The sequence below is a fragment of the Desmodus rotundus genome, chromosome 1 (assembly GCF_022682495.2).
Source record: "Desmodus rotundus isolate HL8 chromosome 1, HLdesRot8A.1, whole genome shotgun sequence".
Lineage (NCBI taxonomy): Eukaryota > Metazoa > Chordata > Mammalia > Chiroptera > Phyllostomidae > Desmodus > Desmodus rotundus.
Genome location: NC_071387.1, coordinates 112,027,633 through 112,055,470, shown reverse-complemented (window position 1 = coordinate 112,055,470; position 27,838 = coordinate 112,027,633). Strand labels below are relative to the sequence as shown.

The 27,838-nt window shown below is 46.2% G+C and overlaps 1 protein-coding gene across 1 annotated transcript in view; it reads right to left on the bottom strand.

Moving 5' to 3' along the window:
• The window catches only part of XYLT1 (xylosyltransferase 1), a 302,709-nt gene that overhangs the window by 116,598 nt on the left and 158,273 nt on the right, over nt 1–27,838 (bottom strand). Inside the window, exon 3 of the mRNA XM_053929510.1 lies at nt 19,801–20,308. Coding sequence (XP_053785485.1) covers nt 19,801–20,308 — 508 coding nt within the window. The remainder of the gene's footprint in view (nt 1–19,800; nt 20,309–27,838) is intronic.

Here is a 27,838-nt window from a genome sequence, read left to right as displayed (position 1 = left end):
TTCTGGAGGCTGAAAGTTGAGGTCAAGGTGCGGCAGGGTGTGTTCCTTCAGAGGGGTGTGAAGGAGACTCTGTTCCATGCCTCTCCCCTAGCTTCTGGTGCTTTGTTGGCATTCTTTGGTTTGTAGATGCACCACTACAATCCCCACTTTTATGTCCCATGGCATTCTCCCTGTGTGTGTCTGTCTCTGGGTTCAAATTTCTCCTTTTGATAAGAACACCAGCCATATCAGGTTAGGGGCCCACGCCAATGACCTCATCTTAACTTGATCATCTGCAAACAGCCTATTTCCAAATAAGGTCACGTTCACAGGTACTGAGGGTTTAGGGCCAAAACATCTCCTGGGGGAAACAATGCAAACCATAATATCAACCGAGCAATTAAGTGTAGGGTTCTGGAACTCTGGGAAGTGGCCTGATTTGGGAATTGCTGTTCAATGCAGGAAAGTAAGTAAGATAAAGAACCACCTCCTGGTAAATCTCATTCGGGGACTGAAAAGATTAAAGATAAAAGCATGTGTAATAATGTTGTTTGATAAAAAGCTTGGTAATTCTCAAACGTTAATGTCCATAAGTGTAAATAATAGAACTCAATAACCAAACAATACCTACTGTTGTTGTTATTATTTGGAGGGGCTCCAGAGTCATTATTTTTTTCCCCATTCTTAGTCTGGAGAGAAGCTCAAAGATATATTAGAGAAATTAGTCACACTTTTTTTTCCAAATGGGATATTCTCGCCTCGCGAGTTGGGAAGCCTCACTGCAGTTCCCACACTCCCCGCCTGCTGCCGGAGCACAGCAATGTGTCTTGGTTGAAGACACCAGTGATGTTCCAGGTTAAGATCTATGCCCTTTGTCTGGACAGGAGGCGAATTAGTTTTTCGGGACCTTTCTCATGGCTTCAGGAAGTGCACATGTAATTAAATGGAACTGGGCTGGGTTTCAGATTAGCTGTGAAGTGTGCCTGTGGCAAAAGGTCTCTTCCTTCCTGAGAGACGCCGCGGTGGTGTAATTAGAATCCGGGGATGGTAATCATCAGCACTTCTTACCACCATTTTTAAATGATGATCCGATATTCATTTGGGTCCAGTTCTGCTCCCTGTGAGACCACGGCAGCATTGATGCTACGTGCTGTCGGTGGGCAAAATTCAGGGGCTTCTCTGGTGTCACTTGGGTGACACTGTGTGTTTGGCCAGTTCACCCCAACAGTGACACCAGTTCTGGACAAATTATCTGATAGCTCAGGTAAAAGGCAGCAGCAGTCTTTGCCCTTAATTCCAAGTCAGTGTTAAAGCACCCCAGGTGGGAGGGCAGCTCCAAACTCCTCTGAAGGTCATTGTTCATCAAGAGCCACTCGACAAACATTTGTTGCGTATCTGTTATGTGTCAGGCCTCCTGCCTTAATGTAGCACCTTTCCAGTAAGTATAGGTGTATCTGGGACACAGGATGAGGGTTTTTATAATGAGCTGAAATCAGAGCTTCTTTTCCATCCATGCACCCCACCCCTGAAAGTCAACTGAAACCCTGCAGAAACAAGTTTTAGTCATTCCTTATTAAATGTGTCATTTATTCCCACTAATCAGTTTCGAAGGCAATGGCAAATCTGTAAAATGTTGGAACACACACTGGACACAGCAAGCAGGATCTTTGTCTTAGAACAGGAGTGGGTCAACTTCATATCTCTGTGAAGGCACAGATGTAAATAGTTTAGGCTTTGGAGCTACGCAGTGTCTGCTGCAACTATTCCGCCCCTTTTTTGAGCTCGGAAAGCCGCCACAGATGACACACAGACGAATGGGCACGGTGTGGTTTTACAAAAGCAGGCTGCTCGCCCACTTGGACCAGGGACTCCTGTCTTAGAGAAATCAGGTGACCTTGTCCTTGAGAAATCAGGCACGGGCTTTCACGACACTGGACCCCACTAAAGAAATATTCCAAATTCCTTCTCATGGCTTACAAGGCTCTGCATGACCAGACCCGTGCCCTCCTCTGTCTTCAGGGTCCAGTGTGCCCCATTACTTACTAAGCTTCAGCCATCCATTCCTCCCTTCTGTGCTTAGTCATGCCGAGCACTTGGCTACTTCAGGCCTTGTGCACAGCTGTTCTTCCTGTTTTGAAGGCTCCACTTGAACCTGGATTCCAGTTCAGTTCAGTTCAGAAACTACGAAGATTTCTCCCACTTTCATCGGCTTTTATGAAATAGCCAAGGGCTTTGCATCATCTTCACAACACAGTGAGATGAGTGTCATCATCAGCCCCGTTTTCCAGACGTGGTAAATGATAAATTCTCCATTTCAATTGGTTATATTAACACCAGCAGGTCACTCTAACGAACAATCCAGGTGTCTTCTTTCATTCCTTTCCCTCCTTCATCTCTGTAGCCAAATAATTGCCAAATTTTGCCCAATATGCCTCCTGAGATGTTCTCAAATCTGACCTTTCCTTTTTCCTAATTGAACCCATTATCATCTCTTACCTGGACTATCCCCAAAACATTGAATAGACCCTCTGCCTACATATTTCAACTTCTCCAATCCATCCATCCATCTATTGAGCTGTCCATTCACCTGTCTATCTAATCCAGTCATCATTTCCTCCATTCACACATCCATCCATCCACCCACCCATCCAGCCAGCCATCCACTCATTTACCCATCATCCATCCATCTATTCACCCATCTATCCTGGCAACCTCTCTGTGCTAGGTGGTGGGGTAAGTAGTGAATAAAAATATAGAACCTACCTTCCTGGATACGTAGTGTAATTAGGAAAAGAGGTGCTAAACAAACAACTGCACACACATGTATGTTACAAACCACAATAAATGCTATAAAAGTAAAAACTCCCTTGAGAAAGCACAACTGGATTTAAGCTCAGATCCAAGGAATTACACAAGCTTGCCAGGAAAGACAGGAGAACAGGGGTTTGGACAGGGAGACCCGATGTGGGAAGCCTGAGGCTGGAATGGCCTTCTCTAGGGGCTGCAGTATGCTGGGGGCTCTGGCACAATGTGCCCTGGGGAAAGGAGAGACAAGAATGACAAGAGATAAGGCTGGAGAGAGAGGTGGAGTGGATCACAGGGGGTCTGAAGACTACTGTAAGGAGGCAGAGTCTCCCTAGTGCCATGGGCAGCCTTTGGCGGGTTCTCACAGAAAAGCCAGCAATCTCCAATGTATATCTTTTCTTAAAATATCTATCTATCTATCTATCTATCTATCTATCTATCTATCTATCTATCTGAACGTAAAGGGGACAGAGCGCGAGAGAAACATTGATGTGAGAGAGAAACATTGATCGCCACTCCTCCACATGTGCTCCGGCCAGGGACCAAACCCTCACCCAGGCACACGCCCTGATGGAATCAAAGGGGTGCCCTTCTGCTTTGCAGGACGATGTCCACCAACTGAGCCACACTGGTCAAGGTCAAAGTATATCTGAAGAAGAACACTCTGAACACAGAATGGAGAGTCACAGGGCAGAGGGGGTGGAGGATATGGCGGAGTAGGTGTGAGAAGACTAGTTGAGAATATATTGTTGGCACCATCCATGTGTGAGATGTTGCCCCTGGCCAAGGAGCTTGCAGAAGAGACAGAGAGACATGGGCCAGTGAGTGATAATCAGGAAGTACAACAGAAGGGTCTCACTGTGGGGCGAGGTATGAAAATGAGAACTGACTTTTTAAATCTCTTCAAGCCCAAGCCTGAGCCAGCCCCAGTCACCGGAGCTCCTCAGAAGGGAATACTAACCCTAATGATGACGACAGTGATAGGATAGCTGATACTGCATACTGAATGAGCACCTACTCTGCATGTGCTGGGTTCTCTGGTAAGTGCTTTAAATGCATCATCTCATTTAACAGGACCCATGAGGTAGATGCTATCATTAGTCCCACTCTACAGATGGGAAAAATAAGGCTCAAAGTGGTTTAAACAGCACACCCTGACTTCCACAGCCAGCCCCTGGTAGGACCAGGATCCAACTCCAGAACCCCAAGGATTAGCCCCCCGTGTCCTTGACCACCACGTAGGCGGCACCACTTGTGCAATTCTCAGTTTCTCAGGATCCTGCACAAGGTACTACGAGACAGAAAACCTCAACGCAGATACCCGCCCCGAGGAAAACCTCATAGGATTCCAGATGCATAAATAAAATCTACAGGCTGAGCTCCACTGATCTGCTGGAGTCTCTACTGCTCTACAAATGCATTATTAATCAGCCACTGGGGTCCTCCCCATAGAGCCTTTCAAATTACAGTTAAATTCCTTGATGGTGTTCCATGCACCTTAATAGTGCATTTCCTGTGTTCACAGCAGTAAACGAGAGGAGGGAGGGAGGCCTGGATAACCAGGTTAATTGTCCTTTGAGGTCCAGGCTGAGAAAGGGATGGTAAGAGTTCCTCTAAATTCTCTGGGTTCAGGGCTGGCTGCAATGCTAATAAAGTCTTGAAACAAACAACACTGTCAAGCCAGGATCAGGGGCCAGGAGAGTGTAGTTCCTTGGTGCCTGGCCTGGCTGCTGTGGCTTCACCTGACCTCCAGGGCACCTTGTCAGGGCTCTCCTTCCTGGGAGCTCTCGCTGCGAGCAGGGAAGCAGAGGCTTCCTCTAGGTTGGGACCTAGGGTCACCTGTGGGGGGCCTTGCTGCTTCCTTGGGCAGCTCTTACCAACTTGCAGGCTATGACAGGGCTCTGGGGGGTTCAGTGGAGGAAGAGGCAGATAAGGACCCTGCTTTCTGCGATTCTCTTCCATAGTGGTAAGCTCATTCTGAAACAGGGGTCAGCCAACTATGGCCCTTGAGCCAAATCCAGCCTGTCCTATAAATAACGTTCTATGAGAGCACAGCCATGCCCATTCATCTGCATGTTGAGTTGAATAGTTAAGACAGAGACCTTATTAATGCCCTGAAAAACCTAAGATATTCACTATCTGGTCTTTTATGGAAAATGTGCCAATCCCTATTAGAAAGCATACATTAGATCAGGCCACCGTTCCTGCTCAAACCCATCCACAGCTCCCTACCACCCTAGGGTAAAAGTGGCGTGCCTTATCCAGGCCTCAGCAAGACCCTTCTCATGGGGGAGCTGCCTAAGGTGGCCAGTCTAATCCGCACTGTCTCCGTGTAGTTGGCTGTGTGTGTAGTAGCCTCTCTCAGTCTTGGGATCCTCATCTACAAGAGAACGAAGACTATCTCAGTGGTTAGAGTGAGGTTTACGTGAGTCAATGCATGTTTGCAGAAGAGCTAACTTTTTATTTTAATTGTGGTAAAAGACACATAACCTGGAATTTACCATCTTAACTGTTTTTAAATGTACTGTTAAGTACATTCACGCTGTTGTGCAACCGATCTCCAGAACTCTTTGTGTCTTGCAGAACTGAAACTCTACCCACTAAACATCTCCTTATTCCCTCTCCCCACCCCTCTGCCCCTAGCAACCACCATCTACTTCCTGGTTCTATGAATTTGACTACTCCAGGTAACTCATGTAAGTGTAATAATACAACATTTGTCTTTTTGTGACTGGCTTATGTCACTTAGCATAATGTCCTCAGGGTTATAACATGTTTCACAATTTCTTTCCTTTTAAAGACTGAATAGTATTCCATTGTGTGAATAGACCACATTTTGCTTACCCATTCATCCATCAATGGACACTTGAGTTGCTTCCACCTTTTGGCTATTAAGAATAATGCTGCTATAAGCCTTGGTCAGGGAAGAGACTTGCTGGGATCTCCGAAGATTAGGAACTTAGAGCCGTCGCTAGTCTGAAACCTGGCCAGTGTTCCTGGGAAGAAGCAGATCCCTTAAGGGTAATGAGAATGAGCTGGAAGCTTCCAGCATCCTGTCTGTGACTAATACAGGATGGAACGGAACTGGTACAAAATTTCTGTGGGTACTTCGATGGTATCCATCAAAATTGATAACAGACAAACCTTTTGACCCACCAGTTTCATTTCTCAGGATGTTCCTAGCAGCCAGTCTCAACTCAGGGCCCCCAAAAGAGTTAAGCAAATTAGCTTTTCTCCAATTCATCTAGAATGGTACTGTTATGCACCATCTTTGGGGGAATTGAGAAAATAGCCACTCAACAAGCAAAATCTGGCAACAAACTCAATGTCCACTGATCGGGGAATGGCTAAAGTATGGTGTTGCCAGACTCCAAAGTCAGCCATTATAAAGAATTATATAGGCAATAAAAGAAAATGGGAAATAAACAATATATTGAAAAAAAAGAAAAGAATTACATAGGTCTCTATTTCCTGATAGGGATACAGGTCTCAGACATACATATATGTGCAAATGAAAAAAATTCCAGAACTATAGACATCCGTTTTATTTTATTTTTTTAAAGATTTTATTTATTTATTTTTAGAGAGGGGAAGGGAGGGAGAAAGAGAGGGAGAGGAACATCAATGTGTGGTTGCCTCTCATATACTCCCTAACTGGGGACCTGGCCGGAAACCCAGGCATGTGCCCTGACTGGGAATTGAACTGGTGACCCTCTGATTCACAGGTCAGTGCTGATCCACTGAGCCACACCAGCCCAGGCTAGATATCAGTTTTATATAATTTTTTGAATTTTCTCATCTCCAAACTGGATTCTCTATTTTTGTAAGTTCCAGATTGATACAGCAGTTTCTTATAATAGAACCCCTCATCATAAAACAAAGTTTTGCATGGGGTTGGATTTAAAGATCTCAACGGACACAACAATGTGCTTGCAGTGTGCTCAGAGGAGACGGGTCGAGTTAGAGTGTCCCTTTACCTGCAGGGCTTTCCACGTTTTTAAAATAATGAGGATGTATATTGCCCTGCTTGAATGATTAAAGAAATTATAACAAGCATGCTTTCATTGGTTGAGCAAGTTTCAAAAATTAAGAAAAAATTCTGCTTTCCTACCTGTCGCCCTGTCTTCTCACCATCCTTTCCCTTTGGCTGCTGGAAATGTCCCAGGAACAGGCTGCTGGCTGCTTCCCAGTCACTCAGACGGGTCTGCCACTCCAGCAGTGCTACGCTCTGAGGTGAGCCATTAATTTGCACTTTGTGGCTCATCCTCGATTTTGATTTAGGGCAATATAAACCCTCCTCAAAATTCTGAAGAATAAATTAGTTTACTAATTTCGCCATTAAGAGTTTATCAAAGCGAGCACTATTCCAACAGTCTCCTAATCAATCACCATTTTCCATGTTTACCTCCTGTTCAATTTTTACCACAGGGTTCTATACACATCAATTTGCCTGATGCACTTCCTACATATGTTTTAAATTACTTTATCATTGTATAAATTTCACAGCCATTAAGAGGCTCTAATACCAGAATGGCTGACATGGTGTTAAAAATTGGATTCAATTCCACAGGGTAATAAATTGTGACCTAAATCCAATCTCTCATGGGTGACTGAAGAATACAATGAAAAATTATTGCTTTGTCATTTTTTACACTAACACAAATATACCATGGGAACTCAAAACCTGCAGAGAAATGGGCCACTGCTGGCTATTTTTCACCCAAGATGGCTTTGCAGGTGAGGCCCGAGGGTCTTGGATGGGATCAGCCCCGCCCAGCACCTGGTGAATTACCCCACTGCCTGGATCTCTTCGCCACATGTGAACATAGCTCAGGGAGCAAGTTCAACCGCACAGGTTTCCTTCGGCCAAAGGCAGGTGCTGCTACAGGCAGGGCACACAGTGGTCAGGCACTTTGCTGCTGGCTCCAAAGTCTCTGAAGTCAGAGCCTGGATGTGCCACTGTGGAAATGTGTGAGTTTTAGGCAGGTTTCCTCCCTCTCTGAGTGTCAATACAGAGTTGTTGTAAGAATAAATGACCTAATATGGCTAAAATGCTCAGGATAGTCCCTGGCATTTAGCAATTCCTAGGTAAAGGTTAAACATTAGTATTTAAGAACAGGTCCTTGTACAGAGACCTCAGCTCCCTGTTCTATTTGGTTGCAGAGAAGGAGAGTAACGAACAGCTAGAGAAAGGTGTTAACATTTCCTCTGCATTTCCCTTTATCTTTGCAGAAACTTGATTAGTCATTCAACACATTCTGACTGCACATTCACTAAAGGCTCCACAGAGCAGAGAGGCTAAAACATGGGTTTTGAAATCAGGCAGAACTGGGTTTGGGTCCAAGGTCTGCCACTTGCAAGTGTGACCCTGGACAAGCTACTTGACCTCTCCAATCCTCAGTCTCCCCACCTGTAAAATGGGGTTACAGAACATATTTTTCTCTGGGGCTATAGGGGAGGCTTGAGGAGCTCATGCATAGAGTATTTAGCTTTGCACCTAGCATTCAGGAAGTGCCTAAGGCACCTGAGCTCCCCATCCAAGGCTCTGTGCAGGGGCTGGAGATACCACGGAGAGCACATACAGACAAGACTTAGCTCCATGGCTAAGTGGGGGCTGCAGATAACTCTGGTAGCTCCCGTATGTGAAGTGTGTTCAGTGAGGGGTGGGTAAGGTGATTTGATGGTACATAGTCTGGACACCTTATGGAGACCTAGGGTAGTGGAGTGGGGAGGGAATCACAGAAGACCTTCCAGAAAGAAGTGATGTCGAAAGGAATTCCTAACCTTAACTGCCAAATAACTTGAGAGAGGAGAAAAATCAAGCAGGTTTTACTTGTTTGTGCAAAAGGGAAGGACAGGCTAGTTCTTTCCTTTAGCATTTTCAACTATGGGCTGCTAACAGGGCCAGGCCTGCGCTGCCTCTTTCTGCATGAGGTGTCTATTTTGGGGACCCTGGGTGACTGACACTTAACCAGCTGCATCCAGAGGAAGGAGTGGCTCACCAGGGAAGACCACTGTCCTCTGTCAGTCGCCACTCTCTGCCTGGTCTGGGGATAGTTTCTGGGCAAGATACTCACGGGAGCTGAGAGAAACATCATAAACTTCCTGGTCATGGAGGTGGGTCTGCCCTGCCCACCCTGGAGGCTTCCAGAACTGTAATAACCTGCTGCTGATCTGTAACATGTGCTTGGGAAGTTTTGCTGGTTGAATAGAGGGGATAATTTAAGTATTCTCAAATACAGTATTCTGTTCAGCACCCTGAGGAGGCAAAAGAAGCATCTAACAGCCCATTTTACAGGAAAGAAGTGAGGCTTACCAAAAACAAGTGCCTTGTCCAAGGGTTTTGCAGGTGATGCAGTGGGAGCAGGGGCCCCAATGGCTTTTCGAAGCATATCTGGTTCAGAGCCTTCCCCTCACTCACATTAGCTCAACAAAAGTGAAAGGACAGATGCCTCTGCTCCATTCTCCTTGCTCAAGGCAAAGACACCTTGCCCTCACTCCTGATAAGCAACTAAACCCAGTGACTTAGGGAATTAAAGACTGGCTGGGGAGAGGACAGGCTGACCCTCACGCTCAAACTCAGAGCTCGCCCAGTTGTCGTGTCAGTTCCTCAACCGCCTTACATCTTCTCCTACCTCAGAGCCTTTGCACAGGGTGCACCCTAGGCCAGGACGTTCCCCCTCCTGCCCATCCCCTAGTGAACTCCTCAGACCCTGCATCTCTTAGCCCAACCAAAATCCAACCACGTGTTTCTAGAGAAGCCATGGCTGCTGTTGCAATTCTGCCTTTATTTTGGATTCATGTGCTCTCCTTCTCATGTTTAACAGAATACAAGCTCCACAAGGACAGCGATTCTGTCTGCTTTCCTCCCAAGTGAACCCCCCAAACATAGTGCCCAGAGTAGACAGCAGATGTTGGATGAATCACTGTTGAATGAGTGAAAGCTGATGGGGGCTGGGGATGAACATTTTCAGTCCCCAGGCGGCGGCTGTGCCATGAAGGGAGAATTCTGAATGCTCCATTCCCATCACTTTGCCCAGCACACACAGGCCTCCCAGGGCTCCTGGGAGCGGGGTTAACGGGGTAGCCACTGAAGCTCAAAACAACTGTGCTGTCTTCCTACCCCATGAGAGTAAGATTGAGGCCTGTGACGTCCAAACCCTGGCTATTCAAAGATGAGTAAGTTAGAGCCCCTGCCAGCTGATGGGTGGGTCTGAGGCAGAGAGAGACAAACAACGGGGTATGTTTTTCATACCCCATGTGCACCCTGAGAGCAAATGCTGTTGGTTCTATGGAAAACAGGTAAGCCTGCTAGCTCTCACCCTTGCCAGGGCCCCTGTAATATACCAGTGGACTCCGAACAGCTCTCCCTGCTGCTGCCGTCACCCCTGATAGGAACAGTCACCCCTGATACTGTGAACACAGCAGCCAAGGATCAATCCTGTTAAACATGTTAGATCAGGACTCCACCCCCACCTCCAAATCCCTCCTGTGGCTCTCCCACCTCACCAGGGCAAAAACTGAATTTTTACTCATCTGCAAGTCCCCTGTCTGCTGCTCCAGCCACACAGCCTCCTCGCTAGCCCCCATCATACCCACTCCATCCTGCAACCCCCTCCTTCCTGCTTTCATTTTCTCCATCTGACATAGGATCTTTTTTACTTTTTATATGTCAATTACCTGTCTTCCCCTTCCAGAATGTCAACTCCATGAAGACAGCTCTCTGTTTGGTTCGCTGCTGTCTCCCCAGTACCTAAAATACTGCCTGTCACACAGCAGCCTCTCATTAAGTATTAGTTGAATGAATGAATGAAATCTTTTTGTCCAAAGACTAGAAACCATTCCACCTGGGGGCAGCTCAGATTCTTAGAATATTCTTCCACAAGACCAAATCCATTTCTGAGGATCTTGCCTTCATTGCTCTCTTCAGGCCATTTTGTAACAGTCTCTGACTTCCTCCTTTCTATTTCCATTCAAGCTTATGGCAATTCACCAATACCCTGCCTTCCTCTGTTGCAAGCTCCCCTACCCCTCTCAGGACAGTGAGCTCCGTGAGGTGGAATCTTATCTGTCTTGTATATCATATCCCAGTACTTTGCACATGCCTGGTATGGGGGTAGCTGCTTGAAATGTGTTCGTTTCAAAGGGAAGAATGATGCTCACGTTCATTATGAGTTTCCGCAGGCATCCACAAGGTTCTCCTAAATTCTCATTGAAGTTCAAAAAAGCAAGAGAATGTAACATCAGGGATTCATTGCTCATCAAACAACAGATACTTATTGAGTGTCTAGCATGGTGCCAGGTGCTAAAAGAATCATGATTTTGCTCTGACTTATTAAAAAGAAACTTACTAACTGTGGCACCCAAATTATTAGTAATCCCAAATTGCCTGTGACATTCCTAGCCACAAAGGCTGGCCTGGGCTGTGTGAGGGAGGGAGGGGGCTGTACTCAGGGGAGGGTCCCCAGGAAGGAATGGGTGCATGCATCTATGAACTCCAGGGCTAGGCCAACTTCTAGGCTCTGTCCCACTGCCCAGAAACTCGGAAGAGTCACCCCTTTCCCCACAGCCTCCTCCTAGGCTCAGACAAAAGGGAGGCCGATTAGTCAGGCTCTTGGACAAGGTGCTCCAAGCAATGTGGTCCACAAATGCGTGACTATAAACACACGCCCAAAGCCCTAGTCTACAGATGTCATTGTGAGCACATAAAAGGAACAAATCCATCTAACCATGATCCTCTTGTCTCAAATACACTTGGCTTGGGAGGCACTTATGTGTGACTGAAGTTTGGGAAAGGGTGCGCCCAGACGATGGCTGGGAAGGGCATTAATGACGCTCTTTCAGGGGCTGGTGTTTTCATCTTCTTTCTGCGCCTGAACCTCTCTGCTTTGCTTTCAGGCATGGCAGTTAGGGAACAAACACACCCTAATGACAAGTTTGAAAGTGAGTGGCAGAACTGTGCAGCTGGCAGAACATTCCTGGAGGAAGAAGAGGGGGTGGAGAAGGAGGTGGGAGGGAGGTGCAGGGGGCATTTATGATATTTCCCATAACTACATATTTAGCTTTCTAAAAAGCCCTGTGGGTGGCAGCTGCCTTTCTTTCTGATTCCCAGACTGACAGGGTTGGAAAAACACCACAGTGCTTTAGAAGGAAAAGGCTACATGGAATTGGCTTGTTGGGACTCATCTCCCAATGGGAGGCCATAGGGGACTGTTGGCCACAGCTGCCGGGCGCATTAAATGGTTGGAGTTCAATAAATGAAGTATCAGCTTGTGTGGTCTTCATGTCCCTAAGAAACCCCGGAGCCCACAACACCGACTGATGGTCACCCCATCCAATCCACTGGCCAATCCTAACAGCTTTTACCTCCGACCATATCCTCTCACTGGGACCAGTGCAAGAACCTCCCCATGACTTTCTTGTTTGCACTCCTTCCTTAAAGCTAAGTCAGATCAGAAGTGGGATTGTTGAATCCACGTGGTAGTTTCATTTGCAATTTTTGGTGTAACCTCCATGCTGTTTTCCATAGTGCTTGCACCATTTTGCACTCCCACCATGAGGGCGCAAGGGTTCCAATTTCTCCACATCCTCACCAACCCTGCTGTCTTTTGCTTTTGATACCAGCCATGCCAATGTGTATGGGGTGATATCTCTCTGGGTATGTATCCAAAAGGATTGAACTCGTGACCTCAAAGAGGTATCAGCACTCCCATGTTCACTGCAGCTTTACTCAAAATAGCCAAAATATAAACACAACCTAAATGTCCACCGACAGGTAAAGGGACTAAAAAATGAAGTGTATACATACGACGGAATATTACTGAGTCTTAAAAAAGAAAAAAAAATTCTGCATTTTGCAACAACATGAATGGCCCTGAAGGACATTATGCTGAGTGAAATACATCAGACACAGAAGGGCAAACACTGAATGATTCCACTTATATGAAGAATCTAAAATACTAGAATTCAGAGCAGAGAGTAGAATGGTAGCTGCCAGGGCCTGGGGGAGGGAAAGGAGGTTCAATGGGTATAAAGCTTCAGTTGAGCAAGATGAATAAGTTCCAGAGATCCGCTGCACAACATTGTGCCTAAATACAGCAATACGGTACTACATACTTACAATCATATTAAGCCCTGATTGGTAGCTCAGTTGGTTCGAGTGGCATCCAGATATGCCAAGGTTGTGGGTTCTATCCCAGATCAGGGCACATACAGAAGTCAACCCATGAATGCATCAGTGAGTGGAACAACAAATCGATGTCTCCATCTTTCCCTTTCTCCTTTCCTCTCTCTCTCTACCACAGTAGAATAAAGTAAAATAAAACAACAGACATAAACATTTTAAACAATAGCATCAAGGAAAAAAAAAGTGAAATCAGCTTATATTAAAGCTCTGCTCAATTCTCCTTCAATGGCGCCCATCTCATTGAAAACCTTGGAACCTCTTGCTGTGGTCCATTCCTGGGATCTGACCCTTTCTCCTTCACTCTCCTCCCTGTGCCCTGCTTCAGTCACACTGACCACCCAGCCACTTCTGGAACATGCTGGGCTGTTTGCTGTGACTGTTTCCTCTTCTTGTAGTCACCTACCTAAAATGCTCCCTGTCCTCCTGCTCTCTCACCCTGCTGTTTACCTTCACAGTTCTTATCACGCCAGACAGTGGATTGTAGGTCCATTGGTCCACTTGTCATGTCTGGTCTCTCTTACTAGGGCGGAAGCTCCATGAACGTGGAGCTGTCGCGATGCTCGCCTCACCTCCCAGAGGCTCCACCCATCTTCCACTAATGACCATGGTGCCCTGAGCTGTGTGGAGGTAGAGAGTGCATGAGGACAAGGCATCTGCTTTTGTTCATTGCTACGTCCCTGAGTCCTAGAATCAGTTTTGGTGCAATCTGTGAACTAAGCATGGTTTTTACATTTTTAAATGGTTGAAAAAAAATCAAAAGGGTAACATTTCCTGACACAGGAACATTATATGAAATTCAAATTTGGGTAACGATGAAGAAAGGTTTATTGGAACCCAGCCTCCCTGGTCATTTACCTACTTATCATTTGTGGCTGCTTTCACGTGGAGTTGAGTAGTCGTGACAGAGCCCATGTGGCCTGCGAAATCTCGTATCGACTATCGGGCCCTTCACGGAGAATGTCTGTAGAGCCCTGGCTTTGGACATTGAATGACATCTGCTGACTTTTTCTGGGTTCACCATATTAGTCTCATTCTCCTTCCTAAGGACATCCAAGAAACAACTCTGGGACCAGTTTTGCTAACCTCAATGAACCATTACTGAAAGCCTCCTCTTTACTGGGCTTAGTGCGTTCCCCAGCAGGAGATGAAAAATGGTCCGGATGTGTCCTCTGCAAGCCTGGCCTTTTGGAAAGCAAGTCAGCTCTACCCACTTGGCCGAGCCACGTGCGGATCAATTTGGCTTCAGCACACCACCCCTATTAGTGTGGCACCGCTTTCGTTTTTCACAGCTGTTCCCTCACTGTATTATCCTGAGTGATACAGCAGAAGATCTGGGAGAAAGCCATGTCTCCAGCCAACAGATGGGGAAACTGAGGCACATGCCCTGGGACATTCAGAGTGGCCCAGCTGATATCCACGTTTCCATATCCCTTCATGCCAGGCTGCCAGCCACGCTTTCATGCTACTTGTGCTGTGCAGTCACCCCATTGCCCCCAGTGTGTGCAGACATACAGGAGACAGCCCTTCTGCAGCTGGCAGTGCCATCTGCCAGTCTCTCTCTGTAGTTGGCAGCCAGCCTCCCCCCAGCCACCTTTGTCCAGAGCCCATTTGTCCAGTGTCTCTGGCCTCATGCAAAGGCTGATGGGTAAAGACAAGGACAGTTGCCTTTCTATCAGAAACCTCCTTTCTGTTTATCCTCACTCTGACCCTTGAGCCGGCTTTCCCAGTCATGTGCAAATGCTTGCAACCCTGCAGCCAGTCAGCTGATTCAGAGTCCTGCTCATCCCTCATTGGAGAGCTGCCACCTCACTCAGCTGCTCAGGCCCCGAGCTCCTGCTAAGGCACAGCCAGCCCACCCCATCTCCCAGCCGATTGCTTTCTCCAAAACTTCTCACATTCTTCATCTCTCATTCCTCACCTGGACATCTGGGCTGCACGCAGTTTTGCCTGGCACAGAGAAGAGTGAAGAAGTGCAGCAGGGACCAGGACAACCAGTGGGGCCTTTCTTGGGACATTTTAACCCAAGATGGAGGGAGGCTCATGAGGGCCGATGGAGGGAGCTTCCTTATGTATTTCAAATGTAATGAGGAGGGAAAATTTGCATTACCTAGCTCCTGGCAGCAGAATGCCTCTTATAGGTCGAACAGTCTTTATTAGGAAAGACGCTTTTTGGAAAAGCCACCTCTGCCTCTCACCCAGGTCAGTGTGTCCCCTGTGGCTAAGGCTTCTGGAGAAGGTGTGGTCTGGGAAGGCTCCCCTAAGGAGGTGACATTTAGGCTGCAATCTGGTGTAAAAAGAGGTGATAGCCAGGCAAGGTGGGATGAAGTGGGGGGCATGAGGCAACAGTGCTGGGGGATGAGGAAATGCCCGAGGCACTTGGGGCTACACCTGAAGAATAGAGTGAGAAAGATGTGGCTAGGCCGTGGGAAGTCACCATGGAAGCAGGCCTCTGGTGCTTCCCAGTGTCCTCCTCATTTACACCGCTACCACGGTCATCTCTACTGCCAAGAGCCAACACATGCGCTTTACTCGAGCCCCCTCTGCACCAAGCATTTTATGTGCATGATCCCATTCCAGCCACAGTCCTTTGAGGACAAGGTATGAGGATCTGTGTCCACTTCACAGATGAGGAAGCTGAGGCAATGGCAGGGTAGTGTCCCATGGCTAGTAAATGCAGAACCAGGATTCAAAACCCAGTGCTTGAAGATCTCTGGATGGAAAACTTCTTTTTCCAGCCCAGGCCACTGCTGGCCTTCCAGCTGACATGTTATCATTTCCATGAACCACTGGGAGGTCCAGCTGGTGTGACTGGTGGCCCTTGGGGGAATGTGGAGCCCAAGGAAGGGAGAGGAGGCCTAGGTAATTGCAGGGGTTGGGGGTATGTGAAGCGGCCTGGGTTGGGAATGGCAGGGTGAATGGGGTTGGTGGCTTGGCTGCCACAGTAAGCACAGGGGCTCTTGGAAGAATGAAGGCCCACAGTGGGGTCAGCCTGGGGCTGACGAGGTAGTGCACCTGCCCCACCTCACTACATCTCACTCTCATGGTTGTTAATGGATGGTCTGCAGATCCCGCTTTTCATTGTGAAAATGGGTCACCATTCCAGCTGCTTTTTCCAGGAGGCGGAGAGTGAAGTGGACAAGTCACATATGCAAGGACTGTCTTCACAGGAAGCAAACCATCTCATGGGGATCTAGACTCTTCCTTTTCACTGAGTGGTGCTGGGTGAGGGGACAGGAGGCATTGGGGTGGGAGGAACAGGAACCCTTTACAAAAGTCAACATTTAAAACTTATTTTCTTCTGAATTTTTCAGACCTCAGGCCAAGAGGAATTGTTTCCTTAATTATATTCAACTTCCAGCCTCATATTGGCTGAAGTTTGGGTGATGGTGAGCTCAGCAAAACAACAAGCACAGTGTGTACATCTGTGTGCGTGCATGTGCGTATGTATAGTTACCCCACGTATTAAATTTCTCTCCCCTCCCACTTCCATTTCCTCATTTAGCAGGAAATAAAAGGACCACTGAGCTGGAGCTCAAATCCTTCCTAAGCAGAGGGAAATCCGGGTGTCACAGTTTCCAGAAAGGGAACACAATCTCTGTATGGGGTGTAATTACATCTTAGCTTTCTGCAGAAGAATAGTTTATGGCTTAAATGCTATTAATTGTAAGCTGTTTTGTTCCACGGGAACTTGTTCATTGATAACTATCCAATTAGGGTTATTTTGCAATTAGTCTATTCACAGTAAATTTATTGCAAAAGGGAGAGGCTATGGTGCAGCAAATTAAAGCATTGCCGGGGCTGGGTGTGCAATGGCTCTTAAATGCCAATCTTATTAACCAGCTCAGAGGTCCCGGGAGGCCGTGCCACCTTAGCTGATGCAGCAAAGGCCATAGGGAAACCCTGGCGCTGAAAAACCACAACAGGAATGACTCAGTATGGCCAAGAGAAGCCTAGGAACCCTTGGCTTCCACTGGCAACATCCGCACTGTTGTTCCCCATTAACTGCAACCGTACTGATGACAGAGAGATACAGAAGCCTATATAGGCTGCAGGACATCCCTGAGAGCTGACAGTCTGAGCTAAAGAGCAATCTTTAGTCCCTGAAGAGGGAGAAGCTCTGGAAAAGGATGCAGGCTCTAAAACCTGAGTTCTGATCCCAGTTCTGCCCTCTACTAGCTCTGCTCCTCTAGTCAAGTATGAAACCTCTTTAAACCTCAATTTCCTCATAGACAAAATGGGCTGATAACCGATGTACCTCATGGGGCTGGTGCGAGGATTCATTGTAATGGAAGTGCAAACAGTGTCAGATATACTAGTACAGTAGTCCCCCCTTACCCAAGACTCCCAGTGGATGCCTGAGCCTGCAGACAGTACTGAACCCTATATATATTATGTTCTTCTCTATACATATATACTTACGATAAAGTTTACTTTATAAATTAGGCATAGTAAGAGATTAACAACAATACCTGATTATAGAATAGGACAATATACTGTAATAAAGATTATTATGTAAATGTGTCATTATTAAGTAAAATCAGGGTAATTTGAATAGAAGCAATGTCATATCAAGACAGTAGATCTGATAACCCAGCTGGCTACTAAGTGACTAATGGGCAGGGAACATACACAGTGTGGATTCACTGAGCAAAGTTATGATTTGCGTCCCAGGCAGGATGTATCGGGCCAGTGTGAGATTTCATTATGCTACTCAGAATGGCGCACAATTTAAAACTTATGAATTGTTTATTTCTGAAATTTTCCAGTATTCCAACATTTTCAGGCCATGGTTGACTGCAGGTCACTGAAACCTCGGAAAGCAAAATCGCGGATAATGGGGGACACTACTGTATACAGGACTGGTATCTAGCAAAGGTAAGCAAGCTACAGGCCGCAGGCCAAATCCAGCCCATTGCCTGTGTTTGTAAATTCAGTGTTACTGGAACATAACCAAGTGCATGTGTGTGTGTATTATCTAGGGCTGCTTTGGGGCTGCAAGGTCACAGTTAAGTAGTTGTGACAGAGACTGCATGGCTCACAAAGCCTCAAACATTTACTCTCTGGCCTATTACAGAAAAAGTGTGTTGACCTTTGGTATGCAGTGTATGCCCAGTATTATTTTCTTGGAAGAGCAGTCAACTCAGATTCTATCACTTTTTGCCAGGCTATGCACTGATTAACAAAACATTTGGGAAATTCCCCCTCCACGTCCTTATTCCTATACTCTATGTGCCCATCAAGAATAAGGATGGCCCGGGCCGGTGTGGCTCAGTTGGTGGAAGCGTCTTCCTGTAAACCAAAAGGTCACAAATTCGATTCCCTGTCAGTGCAAATGCCTGGGTTGTGAGTTTGGTCCCAGCTCGAGGCATGTGCAAGAGGCAACTTATTGATGTTTCTCTCTCACATTGATGTTTTTCTCCCTCTCTCTCTCTCCCTCCTTTCCCCTCTCTCTAAAATCAGTAAGTATGTCCTTGGGTGAGGATAAAAAAAATGGTAGGAATAAATATGGGAACCACTTGGACAACTTAGATAAGGTGTTAGAATGAAGGGAGAAATGAATTTTTAAAAATAATCTTTCTATTTAAAAGAAAGTGTTATATAGGCATAATAATACAACACAGATGAACTTGAGTAAAAGTTGGCATTGTCTTCACTGCACCCTACCTGGGGGAGGGGCACATGAAGAGCTTGCCCTACGTCCTTCTAGGCCTCTCTATGTACTCAGCACACATCACAGCTCCCTACCTGTTCCAAATCCTTCATTATTCTGTGACTACTAATAGTAAATAGAGGGCACTTTTTCAAAATGAGGAGCCTGGAATTCTAGCTCAAGTTCAGCCTCTATAATTAGTTGGGTAACTTTGGATAAGTCTCCTTCCCTCTATGGGCCTTGCATTGCCATCTGTCGAGTGAACAAATGGCATTAAGCTTTCTCTAGGGGACCTTCTAGTCTGCTCTTCCTTGGAAGCCATTCTCACCATGGACCTCCCTTCTGCATCAAGACAGATGCAGGAATACAGTAGCTGCTCAGAGTAAGGAGGGCACTTGGCAAAGTCTTCCTTGCCTGGCTTCTAAATCCACCAATGTCAGGGGGACTGAAAGCCCCCTACCTCCCCACCCTGCCATCAAGATCAGCTCTGCAGTTGGCTTTCTTGATTCTCTGGCCTTTTCTCTCAACACAGGAGGATGCAGCATCTCTGTTATACCTCTGGTCTCTCAGAGCAAGAGATATGATTTATCACTGGTCAACAGCACAGGGCAGGAGTGAGGGGGAGAGAAAGAGAGAGGGAGGGAGGGGAGGGGGGAGGAGAAAATGAGTAAGAGAGAAAATAAGGAAGAAAGGAAGGGAGGAAAGAAGGGATGAAGGATGGAAAGAAGGAAGGAGTTTCAGATGGAAGAAAATGGGAAGGTCATTTTCCAGAGCATCTAAAGTTAATGCCACCAATTAGAAACCTTTCGAATCATATTCAATTATAATAATACCTTTGTCAATTCTAATCTCAATATTCTGCTGAGTCAGAAAACAAACTATATTAATATAGTTACCTCACCTTCTGTAGCTTCCACACGAGCCCTAATTTCACCACATTTCATCCTTTGCAACTAGCTAAAGCTATAATGAAAGGTAATTTGATTCAGAAATACTTTTTTTAATATAAGATTTCAGAATTCAGGGAGTACCAAACAAATCAGATCCTGTGTCCTGATTTGGGGTTTGAAAACCAGGGTGGTCATTCTCAGCAGGTCTGAGAATGTGAACAGAAAGGGACTGGGAAGGAGGATGCGTTGGAGAGGAGATGCTGCTCCCAACCTCAGGGGCTGGAACTTACCTTCCAGGGGGCAGAGCCGAATCACCTTCTCTGGCATCAACAGCCCGAGCTTGTGGCGGCAGTAGGTCTCCCCGATCTCCTGGCGGCAGTGCTTGGACTTAGCACGGGACAGGGCAGAGATGGCCTCCTTGCCTGAGATGTCGCACTTGGGGGGCTGGTCATACTTGAGCTCAGGGGGGCTACCACCGCTTTTCCTGGCGTGGGGCTGGCTGGGGGCATCCTTCCCACGGCTGCTGTTCACTGAAGCTCCTTCACCAGGAGGCAGCACCTCATTGGTGCCTTTGCCTGGGAATGAATGTCCCCTCCCCTTCTCCTGCTGTAGCTTTCTCTTCAAAAGCTCCTTCTGTCTGCTCAGGGGCTTCTTTGCCAGCTCAGGCTGGTGCTTCTGCTTTTGAGTCCTCGGTGCGAAGTTGCTGTTGTCCACATTCTCAAAATCTTTAGGGACCGAGTTCTCGTTGTTGCTGTCTGTTCGCACTTTCTCTTTTGGCCGGTGAGAGAAGTAGCCATCCTGGAGAAGATGGGAAAGAACCAGGGAAGAGAAACTTTACTGAATGATCACACAAGTAGGTTGGCCCTTGGAGAGTGCGGCACAGAGGTTTGCAAGTCTGGGCCCTAGTTTTAGGCCCTACCTTTGCTACGAGCTTAACTTCAGGTAAGATTTTTCTCTCTGGACTCATTTCCACAAAACACAGGGCATTCAAACTAAAAAACATGGCTTTTGCAGGCAATAAATTACGATGACTATCAGTCTCAATGCTTGTTATTAACCATGCCTTCCTTTCAAGTAAGTTTCCTTGACTGTCTCTGCCATTGGATTACAGACATTTGGTTCCAGCTTCCTTTTTAAATTTCAGCAGAGAGTGCTTTGATGGTTTATTTAAGGGCTGGCAATGCTGTGTTAAAGTTATAAAGGGAGAAAATATTGGTAGGATATTATATACATTCCATTGCCTTTAGGATATGTTCATAGATCTATGCCCATAAGAGGAATCATACAGCATCATAGTCAATTCTGAAGGAGAGACATCACTGGGTATCTTGAAGGGGAATGTGCCCCTCCCAGAATGACCCTTACTATGAATCCCAGGAGACATGTAAACTTGTGATACTCTTGTGTTTGAGCTTTGACTCTTGACGTCTGTATGTGGGGCAGAACTGATTAAGTCACCTGGGGGTGACTTCTCTAGCAGGTCAGCTGACTACTTGGTGGTCCAATTCCCCCCTGCCACTGGTTTTTGTAAAAGAACTTTTATTGACACATGGTGATGCCTGTTCATTGACGTATTATCTAGGGCTGCTTTCATGCTACAATGGCAGAGGTAAGCAGTTACAATAGAGATTGTCTGGCCTGCAAAGCCTAAAATATTTCTATCTGGCCCTTTAAGAAAAAGAGTATATCTACAGCCCTCCAGGAGTGTGAATTCAGAAGCCCCCGCCCTCCACCCCCGGGCTCAGTTTAGTTGGCTGTGTTCCCAGTGACTCCCTTTGGCTCAGCAGTGGTTTGGAGAAGAAGCCATATGTGACAGCCCATTCTTGTCTTTGCACCAACTGCCCAGCATCAAGCACTGATTTCTCCTATTCAGAAGAAGCTGGAAGAGTGAGAGCAAACACTAAGGTCCCTCGTGGCCACTCTGTAAGTTGAATATTGCTATTATTTTCATTCCATTCCACTACCCACTTCCAAGAAGCTGCAGCGTCCTTTGGACCCCTAAGCCCCTGTCCCCTAAAGCACTGCAGTCCGGCTTTGTACCACAAGATCTGGCTCCTTTCCCATCTACTTCTGCCCAGATAAATGGATCTGGGACAGGCATGTCACCTGCAAATAGCCTTCTTAAGTCTGGCTGGTGGCCCATCAGGTGGCAGGGAGTCACAAAGAGGGAGAGAACAGTAAGTAGCGGCCATGAAACACCAGGAGCCTGACGCAGCTGGAGCTGGGGGGCAATGGGGTAGGTAGGAGGAAATAAAGAAGATACCAAGAAGGGAGAGCTGAGTCTGTAGTGAGTCTCGGAGTGGTTGCTGGTCATATGCAGCAGCTGACAGTATATCCAGGTTGGTGACAGGGACCTTCCATTTCTGACACTTGGTTTGGTTCTTTCTTACCACCCCACACAGACTTGCAAGAAACCCCCTCAGTGAGATTCTATATCTCTGTCCTTGAACCCCACTGATAATCCTCTTTCCCCTTCTTTCTGTCCAGAGGCCCTTAAAGAATCCTGAGCAGCCTCTCAGATATACTTCCTGAGCACCTGCCATGAGCCAGGCACCACATACTAAGTAATTCACAGGTCCTACTTATTGTGTATCAACAATTACCCTGTTAGGAGGTACTCTCCTTGCCGTTTTAACAGAAAGAGGAGCCAACGTGTTCTTACAACATTCTTAAGCACATACAACCTCCAAAGTAGATACTAGTATTCTCCCGTCTTACAGGGAGGGGGAAAAGCTTGGAGATGTTTGGTAACTTGCCCAAAGTCATCTGGGGAAGGAAGTGAATGTGCACATGTCTGATTCTCAAACTTGCTACAGTACAGTGTCTCTTCTGTTTGGCTGAGAGGCAAACCAAGAAGCATTTAGCTCCCCTTTCCCTATGGGAAAGTGGGAGGGTTATCTCCTTCTTTGCTCTTACAGCCTAGGTTGGGATGGAACTTGGATGCCAGGGAAGAGATGGTATTGAAGAAAGTGCTTGACAAATATTTCAGTCCTCTTCCTTTAAGGCACATGGTAAGATTATACTTCCCATCCCTTGCAAATCAGGCATAGCCAAGAAACTTTCTGTGGCCAAGACAAGTGACAGAGGCCATGGTACAACTTGCCACATCTTTCTTTTTCCCACAGCACCCAGCCACACTCTTGATAGTAAAGGTCGTGTATCCCTGAGTGGGGCCGGTGTGGAGCAGAGACTCCACCAACCCTCCAGGGGCGGAAACCTCTGTCACTTTCCATCAGTGAGATTTGGGGATCTCTGTTACTGCAGCATGGTCTAGCTCATCCTGATTAATATAGGATCCAATCTGATCTGCTTTCTTCCTTCCAGCTGTCCTCTGCTTCAGCAGCCTTTTTTTTTTTTTTTTTTTTTGTCTCTAAGAGTCAGAAAATCAGTTCAATGACGCCTACTGTCCAAGAACATGAATTTAAATTCTGTCCCTAAGCTCGTTTTTTAGGAGTTAATGAGAGGGCAGAGAGTAAGCAGAAGAGCCTCTGTCCTTACAGCCATCTGCATCCTCTCTCACCAGACGCATCCTGAATATTATTCTTGGGCTGTTCTCTTTCCTCATTAACTGAGGATTACAATTTGGCCCCCTGCGCAGAAAACCTCCATAAACCACTGATTTCAAAAGCTCGCATTTGCAGCAGTTTCTGGCAGAACCTCAGCCAAACCAGACACAGAAAACACTGCCATGGACGAAGCTAATATGACCATCTGAGAATAGCCAATTCCTCTGGTTAATTTGTGATATCAGGACCAGGCTTCACCATCAATTCCAATACAACTCTTGATTTATGCGCATCGTCTGCTCAGAGAGGCCCCCGCAATGGGGATGATGGGCTCAATGTGGCCCTGTGGCCTTCCACTTGGCCCCAGACGCCACTCAGCTGCCACAGGAAATCAGAAGATTTGAGTGTAAGGAGAGGGAAATATTTCGTCTTCTGGAATGAAGAGCTCACAGACATGAGATCACGTCCAAAAAAGCATAGTCAGGAAGGATCAGGCATCATCCAGAGGCCTAAGACCTCCTGTCACACTGAGTCAATGCTGTTTTCTACAGTAGCTGCTTTCTCCCTCCCTTCTCCCTCTTTCTTTCTTAAGCTTTATTTTCTTGTGGCAAGAACACTTCACATATTTACCCTCAACACATTTTTAAGTGTATGATACGATATCGCTATCTGTAGGTACAGTGTTGTACAGACGACCTCGGGACGGTACTCAGCTTATATAATCAAAACTTTATGATCAGCATCTCCCCATTTCCCACCCCCAGCCCCTGGAAACTACTGTATTACTTTCTGCTTCTATGGATTTATTTCTGATTCCTCACCTAAGTGGGGTCAGGCAGTATGTCCTTCTGTGATGGGCTTATGTCCCTCAGTGTAAGGTCCTCAAGGTTCTTCCATGTTGTCGCAAATAGCAAGATTTCCTTTTTTATTTTTTTAGGACTTAATTATTATCCCATTGTATGGATATGACTCCTTGTCTTTATCCATCCACACCTCTGAGAACATGAGGTATCACCTCACCATCCCCCCTAACTCTTCACCTGCCTGCCAGAGGCAAGCATGTCTCAGCTTTCCTCACCTTTTTCTGGAGACCTGAGATCCAGAAATCCAAGCCCAGGTTCCCTTCCCTATAAAAACCAACTCTGAGAGGTTTCTAGGCAAATATGTTCAGGATAACCGTCACATCCTCAGGATCCATTTACCCACCTCTGCTGGCCCTTCACACACCTTGTGTTCCCAATCCTCTCCAGAAGGACTAAGCAAGAAGCATTAGTCCTAATTAAGGGGAGAAAATGAAGACATGGGAGATGGAGGTTCTACAACTGGACCAAGGCCACACCACTAGAAATGAAGTGACTCAAGCTCTCCATGCCTCAGTTTCTTTATGTGGAGAATGGGGATGACGATAATCCTTACCTCATGGGTATTTTGGTGAGGATGAATGTATGTAAAACTTCCAACACGTACCCACCACTCAAGGAGAGGGAAGAATGAGCGGTGAACCAGATGAGGTTCGCTACTAATTGACACTGGGCCTCAACGGTCTCACCCTGGTGGTCTCCGCCTGGAGGACAGACTGGTTATTATTCCTCATTATGATCAACTAGCTGTATCCTCTTTTTTCTTAACTGATCCCATACTCTCACCTTGGGTTGTTTATGCAAATGCAACCCTTTGACTTATTTTATTTTAATGTACTTATTACAATGATTGCACATTCAAATGTTTGCACGAGAGCTTCAAAACTCTAATTGCTCTGCTGTTGCCTTACCACTAAGCTGCTGTTAGAATCCATTTTTATTCCAGAGAAATAATTAAATGCAATAATGTCCTCCATTCCCATTCAACCTTGGGCATGTTTAGATCCCATTTCAATCAGGAAGAAATACACGAAACACAATATGGCTTTGAGAGGCAGGTTACGTGACCCAGGCTGCTGTTTGAGAGACACCTGGGTCTGTTTCTGTCTTTCCCTGGTTCTCTAATGTTCAGACTTCGGGATGGATCTCTATTCACTCCATCAATTGAACCGAGGTCCCCTTCGTCCTTGTTTGGAAGGGTGGAGGTGAGTTACTGTGTTTTTAAAAACTATCAGCTCATTGATAAACCTTTACTCTTACTTTTGTGTAGAAAGAACACTGGACCTGGAGGAAGAAGACCTGGGTTCTTCTCTTGCTTTAGCAACTGTCCAATTTTCTCCTCTATAAAGAGACAGGTCTTAAGTGTGAGCTACTAGACATTCTCTGAATTAGTCATTAACCAATATGATCGACTAACAAAGTTCTACCATCTCAGCTTACTGAGAACTAATTTGATGAACTCTAAGAGACCAGGGACCGAGGAATAGATGGACGCTCCTAAGGGCATCAAGTCTTCCCTCTCCTTCATCCTTTGATCATTATCTCTGGCAGCTCTTAGACTTGGGACAGATCAGTTCATCTCTGTGTCTCAATTTCCTCATCCATCAGCCAAGGTGCTTAAGAAATATGCATCTATTAGAAAGGACACATATAGCAAGCAGTTCAATGTCCAAGCTCTTTTCCAAGTTCTCTGCGCACACTAATTCATTTAATCTTCATGACACCCCTGTAAAGGAGATGCTATACAATTCTCCCCATTTTTAAGATGAGAGCACTAAAGCTCAAGAAAGTTAAGTGTCCAAATCCAGATCTAGGAAGTAGAAGAGTCAGGAATTGAACCCAGGCAGTCAGGATCCACAGACCATGCTGCCAACACCATGATGCCCCCCCCTGCAGCTATTAGGAATATGAAAGGTGCCAAAGGAAACCCCTGCCAGTGGTGCTGGTCAGACGTGAGGGCACTTGTCCCACCACTCACTCATCGCAACCTAAGGTGTCCTTTTGTGCCATGAGGATATGCAGACAGCTGAGTAGCTATTTGCTGTTGAACTCAGTGTCTGAGGCTCTATTCCAATCACCAAGGTGACCAAGGCCATTGGGAAGGACACTGGGGGAGGAACCCACACCTGCTTCCAAAAAACCCCAGTGCCAGGATAGAGGAATGGTGGAGGCACAGTGTGCGTGGCTGCACCCAACAAAGACATGCAATTACCCAGGCTGCCAATGCAAATAGACCTAATAAAGGCCCCTTGCCGGGCTCATTTGCATGCATAAAACGTAGCTGGGCTGCCCAGCACCTAGAAACCCATGGGCCACGCTGGGCATGAACAGGCCCTGCTTTAACAAAACCTTAAATAATAAGCCTGGTGCAATTTAGCAAATTTATTTATGTTAACATGAAGCACAGCATGGGGCGAGGAGGGAAGAAGTTGGATGGATAGAGCTGGCCTGGAAGCCAGCCTCCTCTCCTTCACCCTGAGATAGAGGGAGAGAAGCTTACTTCCTAGAACTCAATTTTCTCATTTACAAAAGCGGGGGCGGATGGGGGGGGTGTGGTGGTGGTAAGAAAACCTACTCTGTGGAGGTGATACAGAGATGAAATGCTAAGTACTTATTTAATCCTATTTAACAAAAGAATATTTAGCATGAGGCTTGGTCACATTCAGCATTCAACTGACATTATTAGCTAGAGTCTGGTCACCTGCTGAGCAGACCTGAATCTTCGGGAACGGCACGGTGGCGAGGTGCCGTGCGTTCAAGTCTGACTTCTGGCCCTCTGCGAACGGTGGGGCCCTGCACACAGCGCACAGTGCCCGACTTTGGGAGCTTCAGTTTACCTCTCTGTAAGTCAGGCATGGCAACTCGTAACTATACGATGGGCTTTTATGAGAGTTAAAAAGAGTTGGCGCATGTAATGCACTTAGCCTAGCACTTAATAAATGCTCATTATAATTTATCAAAATAGAATGTTTGCAATGATGGTCCAAGGTATGGTTCCCAAAGTGTGGTCTAGGGGCCCTGAAGGGCCCTACAGACCTTTCTGGGGACCCTTAAGGTCCAAATATTTTCATTGTAATATGAAGCTGTTATTTTCCTTTTCCCCCTCGTTCTCCGATAAGCATACAGTGGAGTTTTCCAGAGGTCACATGATGTGTGAAGTCACAAGAAGTTAAAAGCAGGAGCAAACGTAAGAATACAGTTGTCTTTTATTAAGGTAGGTATTACAAAGATTTGACAAAATGTACAACAATATCTCTTTTAACTATGTTTGTTTTTATTGTAAAAAATATTTGTCTTTGTCATATCTTTACTTATATAGACATCTGCGTTATTATTGTCATTTTAAGTAAACTAATAAACATTTTAAGAATGCCTTAGTTTAAATTTCAATAAATAGAAATGACTAATAGATATAGCCTACACAAATAAAATCTCTTTGGGGGTCCGCAATAACATCTGAAAGTGTAAGGGGGCCCTGAGACCAGTAAGTTTGAGAACCGCTGACACAATGCATATCTGTAATCCTGAATATCTAGTCGTTAATGAAATAAAACGTTTAGCACCTCTCAGGTGGGACATTTCACTATATGCCAGGCATGTGGATTTATATTTTACTGACACATACAATAAACACACACTGGGTAGAATCTGGGCCAAGTGGAAATGGGGTGCTGATAAATACTTTCATGGAGGCAGCAGGAACCCAGAACCCTGAAGTCCTGAACCATCCTTGGGGAGGAAGAGTGACCTTCAGACAAAGATGTGCCCCTTGACCAGACTCTAGCCAGGCCCCTCTGAGCCCCTTCTCTACTGGGCCTCAACCTTGGCCTCCACAGACGAGCAAATACTAACACAGTTTCTGACAGCTCGATGGCACATCCCCAGGATGACTCCAGGCTGCCAAAAATGTAATTTATTTTAGCAAACCAGAGACAGAGGCCTCATGTCCCTACCTCTGTGGG